The 5,100-nt window shown below is 38.1% G+C and overlaps 1 protein-coding gene across 1 annotated transcript in view; it reads right to left on the minus strand.

Moving 5' to 3' along the window:
- Positions 1-1,485: 1,485 nt before the first annotated feature.
- The window catches only part of LOC101293891, a 10,778-nt gene continuing 7,163 nt past the window's right edge, over positions 1,486-5,100 (minus strand). The window contains exons 3-11 of the mRNA XM_004301793.1: positions 4,611-4,697; positions 4,401-4,479; positions 4,259-4,304; positions 4,048-4,146; positions 3,520-3,588; positions 3,093-3,441; positions 2,854-3,002; positions 2,085-2,496; positions 1,486-2,003 (exon numbers count right to left, since the gene is read on the minus strand). Of these exons, the coding sequence (XP_004301841.1) occupies positions 1,663-2,003; positions 2,085-2,496; positions 2,854-3,002; positions 3,093-3,441; positions 3,520-3,588; positions 4,048-4,146; positions 4,259-4,304; positions 4,401-4,479; positions 4,611-4,697 (1,631 nt within the window). The 3' untranslated portion in view covers positions 1,486-1,662. The remainder of the gene's footprint in view (positions 2,004-2,084; positions 2,497-2,853; positions 3,003-3,092; positions 3,442-3,519; positions 3,589-4,047; positions 4,147-4,258; positions 4,305-4,400; positions 4,480-4,610; positions 4,698-5,100) is intronic.

The raw sequence follows: 5,100 nt of genomic DNA on the forward strand, positions 1-5,100 counted from the left end.
CCAGTAACATTAAGTAGTGTCATGAGTGAATGAGAATTCAGTACTGAAGTCCCTCTTTCATAGAGTCCCATATATTCAAAGTCTCTGCCTTGTTAGCTCCATGAAATGTTGACTGATTGAGTTGAAAGAGGCTATTTAATTGTGGGTTGAGAACTGAGAATTATGATGAATGAAGAATGTGGAATGATGAGAGTTCACATGTACATTTCCTTTCGGCTTGCTTGAATTTAGGCCATGTTTGTTTCATGGAATCAATGCATAGGGAAAGGAAAGTTAATTTCCTGTGTTTGGAAACCAAAAGAAAGTTGATGGGAAAGGAAAGTGGTTCCCGGAGAGAAGGAAAATTGCATGGAATCTGCTTCCCTCCAGCAACCCCAAGGATTCACTTTCCGTTCCAACTCCTGCAATTAATGTGAGTTTTTTTTTTACTACATAATTGTCCCTGCTCAAAGCCCTCTCAGTCCCTCAGGTTCTCTTTCAATTGAATTCTTATTATACTGCCTTCAAAGCAATCAAGTCAAAACAGAGTAAAGCAATTCCATCTATGTGGGTTTGGCAACACCTTGTGATTGGTATTAAGGTTAATATTGATGTTGTGTTTAAAAATAGAGCTGGTAGTTGGGGACTGTTGGTTCCAGATTCGGTTGGACTTGTTCTTGCAGGTTCTTCTGGCTATGTGTAGTCAGTTCAATCGGCCTCTGTGATGGAGGCTATTGCTGTTAGGAAGGCTTGTGCTATAGTGGAGTCTCTCAACTTGAGTCTGGTTTGCCTAGAATCAGACTGTGGTGGTTGTTAAGGGAATCAATGAGATAGAGGCACCAATCTATCTGATTATATTCCTGACCTTTCCAAACACTGGAAAGGAAAAGTGACAGGAAACTGCAATTTCCCTTTGGAAAGGAAAATCCAAAGAATTGCTTTCCATTCCCTTCAATTCCGTGAACCAAACACGGCCTTAAGGGGTGATCAAAGGCCAGAATTTTGAAACGATCTGGATTAAGATTGTTAGAAGACTATTATAGTAGGGACAATTCTTTCTTGAATGTCAAGGCACAACTTTACAATCAGGTGATTACCTTAATTGACTTGGTGTATTCTGAGTGTATTTATGTTGATGGTAATCACCTGATTGTAAAGTTGTGCCTTGACATTTTGTATTCTGAGCGTATTTATGTATAGTTTCAATAATTGACCCCAATTCTGGTAGGCGAACATCACGAAATGTAGCTTCTACGAATTTGATGGCTTACTCTGCAGTATAAGTAGATGTGAATAACAAGTCATCAATCTAAAATATACAGCTATGAAAGAGGACCAAAAAAAAAATGATAAAGTGCTCACATAGCAACATACATCTGCTCTGTCAACGTGTCCTTCCCAATCACACCTAATCAATCAGTACTGAATGAAAAGGCCAAACACAAAAACCCATCAACCCCAACTATTTTTTTGCATTCATTTGATTGATTGAATAATATGTTGACAGTACACCCACAATGGATTATTGTTGAAACAATACATTTCAACATTTAAACAAAAAAATTACTAACTGTACAAAACTTTTCTCAGCTACTGTAAATTTGTAATGATTCTGCTGCATTCAGAGTCCACCTTCGCTATAATTTCAATTTATCAAAAAAAAAAAAGGGACAAACCATGTAATCAGAGTTGCAAAGCTAAATCTGGTTGTTGTGGCATGCCAATTTGAATAAGAGAACTGGGTGAGCCTGGTGCACCGAATTCAACATTCAGGTCTGGGGGTAACGAATAAGAAACCTGTTTATTGTTCATCGATAGACCCTGCCAAGAAGTGTCCCCACCATACGCCAATTGAGGTTGTGCCTGGGCTAAAGGATTCCTTGATCTACTAGAAATTTCTGATTTGGCTTCATTTGAATCAATATCACCTATAGGCATTGACTGTGTGTTCATATTTCTCTCTGAAAACATGCCGACCATTTGATGATGAGGAAGCACTGTAGTGTTGCTCGAACTTGAAATCCCTGTTAATGTAGCAGGCATATTAACATTCTCAGGTTGAGGTAAAACACTAGACAAAAACCTACTATTCAAACCAAGATTACCAGAGTGAATCATCGAATTCTGGAAAGGAGGCACAGGTCGTATCCCACTAACACCACTGTTAAGCGACGCCAACCCGTTTTGGGAATTAAATTCTCTACAGTTTTCCATGTTAACACTGTTTTGCAGTGAATATCTATCTGCAACAGAATTTAAGCCCGATGTACTTTGGCATTGAAGTCTGTCTTCATCAGATGCAGGGTTGCACTGAACCTTATCCTCTCCTTCACGGAAAGAAAATTGCTGCAACCTTGATGAGTCATTTTCTCCTACCCATCCAGGGCCAAATTCAACTCCTAAAGGCAAAACACTTCCTATCCGCTTAGAAGCAATCTTCCAAGCAACAGGTCCAAGATTTGCAGCAAATCGAGCAAGACTTCTAGCATAACCATGCTCCTCCACAGCAACACTTACCTGATTTAAATAAAGGGATGGTATAATAACAAGAAATCATGTTATAGATCCAATAAAAAAATAAAGGGATGGTATAATAACAAGAAATCATGTTATAGATCCAATAAAAAAATAAAAATAAAAAAAGAATATCTGAGTCACTTAAGGCCATAATGGTTGCCATAGAATGTTTGCCACTTGAAAAAGCCATTAATTGAGATACGAAAGTAGATCCAAGCAAAGACCACACTGCAATTTTACTTAAGGCCATTATCTTATTTTCATTCCCATAGCAACCCTTGTACCATCATCTAACACATTAGCAGTCCAATTTCCACATTTAGAGCGCAATACAAGAAATGTCTCAAAATTACATACCGCCATAAGTTGGTTCCACTCTCCTTCTAGACCAGAGAGAACAGATGGTTCATGTTCTGGAGCCAGAGACTGCCTATAGGTTTCGCGCCTGTTCTCATCTACTGGAAACTGTTTCTTTCCATACCTTAGCACACTCCTCAACACTGAAGCTGCAACACAAGAAAATAAAAGATTAGGCTCCGTGCTTATTAAATAACCTCGATAATCAAAATAAAAAAGAGCTACTTTAAATCACATACCCGGAAATTCATTCTCCAATTCAGACAACCAGTTAGCAGAAGTATCACCACCAAGAGATCCATGTGGGGCTCTGTTTAATGCCTCAGCAGTCCTAAACTTGTATGAAGCAGGTGCTTTTCTCAAATTGTAACTATTAGACATGCTCGAAGTCTCTCCACCAGGGGTTTCTGAGAAATATTGAGAACCAAGACGTTCAACTGGAGCCATGTCAATTGACTTTTTCATGGTCTTGCTGCCAGGTGGCCTGCCTCTCCTGGCAACTTTCGGTTTGACCTCACCACCATCCCCGGTGTTGTCTTGCCTCAAATTTTCAAAGTCTTTTTTCGCAAGTTCTTGGATAGACCGTGCCTAATGAAATAGTAATTATGTGAACCAAAAAGTCCAAATTTCCTAAATGGTAAGAACTGTAAGTTGACAAGGCCAAACCTGTCGGAAATAAATCGTGTCTGGTGCATTATACTGCATTGCATTTGAAGATATCAAGAACACATCTTTCTGCAAAAATTAAAAAGTAGGTTTTAAACTCAATTCACATGAACATCTATCAATCTTATTAATAGATACAACCAGAAGTGGAGAAATGTAGCTTCATTGTACACACCAAGATATCATAGCTGCTTGATGCAATCAGAGTAGAATCTCTCAAATTTAACCGCAATCAATATATCAAAATTCAAGTGCCAAATAATGAAAATTGTCTCCTAAATAGAAGTTGTCATCAAGTTCCTAATCCTAGTCCTTCATTATTTGCATCTTCGATTTTGAATCAGAAAGTTAATTGTTTCCTATTTACCCGGATATATTAAGTTCCTTCGCAATACTATAAGAGCACTCTCCCCAGCTAACATTCTTTGTTGTAGTTATCAATCATTCAAAACCCACAGCTCATCAGCACTCATTCCATAAACACGAAACCGTCCAACATTAAGCAAGACAAGAGATTATAATACAAACCTCAAACTGTTCCAAGTTGCCATAGGCTCCCTGATCAAGTTTCTCCCTCACAGTCCCAAAATCCATCGGGTTTTCAATGATCTCATGATAATCAGGCAGCTGAACCAACAACACCACAATTACATCAAAACCAGCAAACGGGTACTCAAAAAAGACAAGCAAAAACAATCATCAAAGTCATATGAAGCTCTTTCAACAACAGAACATGCACCTCTTCAGGATCCACAGGCTCTGAAAACACTCCCCGAGTGTCCTTCCTGCACAGGAAAAGTAGGGATGCAAACCAGTGAAGACCCATTTCAAAAACTAGTCAAATGGGGGAAAAGATGCAAACTTTGCAACTGAGGACTTACTTTTGAAGCCTATCAAGGATGAACACCAACAACTTTTTGTCTGGCAAAGGTGTAGTGGGACCAAACTCCACCTGCGTCCCTGTCCACAAAAAGGGTTGGAGAAATTCATTAAGATTTTAACTACCAGAATATAAATATACATACACAGAGAAAGATACCCCTTTTGAGCAAGAAATTGGGATTTTGATAACAACAACAAGAATTTGATACCATGAATACTGCTACTGTCAGTCGCTTTCAATACACTTTGGCTCTGCAACACCAGATCAATAGAGAGACCATTGTCAGTGCTCAAAACTAAAACCAACCCAGCAGCAATATAAATTAAATTCTTGCAATCATTGAAAAACTAAAGCGAAAAAATATATATAAACCTAAGAAAAGACAAACTCAAGCTTTTTCCGTCCTGTTATAGTACATAAAGCTCAGTCTGATAATCCACATAAATACACACCAAGAATCAAACTTTATATAGAAAAAAAAAAAAGGAATTAAATTAGGAAACAAGAGGAAAACCGAAACCCAGAAGTTGAATTTAAAATAAAATTAAAAATTAAAGAATGTCCAAAAACCTTGACAAGTCAAACCCTTTTTGATCCAATAATTCCCCAGCTCCTAGTTTTCGCGCGAAAATCCCCAAAAGCCTCTGAAATTCTCTCTCTTTTTAAAACCCCAACCTCAATTTGTTCAAAAAAAAAAA

The sequence above is a fragment of the Fragaria vesca genome, linkage group LG5 (assembly GCF_000184155.1).
Source record: "Fragaria vesca subsp. vesca linkage group LG5, FraVesHawaii_1.0, whole genome shotgun sequence".
Lineage (NCBI taxonomy): Eukaryota > Viridiplantae > Streptophyta > Magnoliopsida > Rosales > Rosaceae > Fragaria > Fragaria vesca.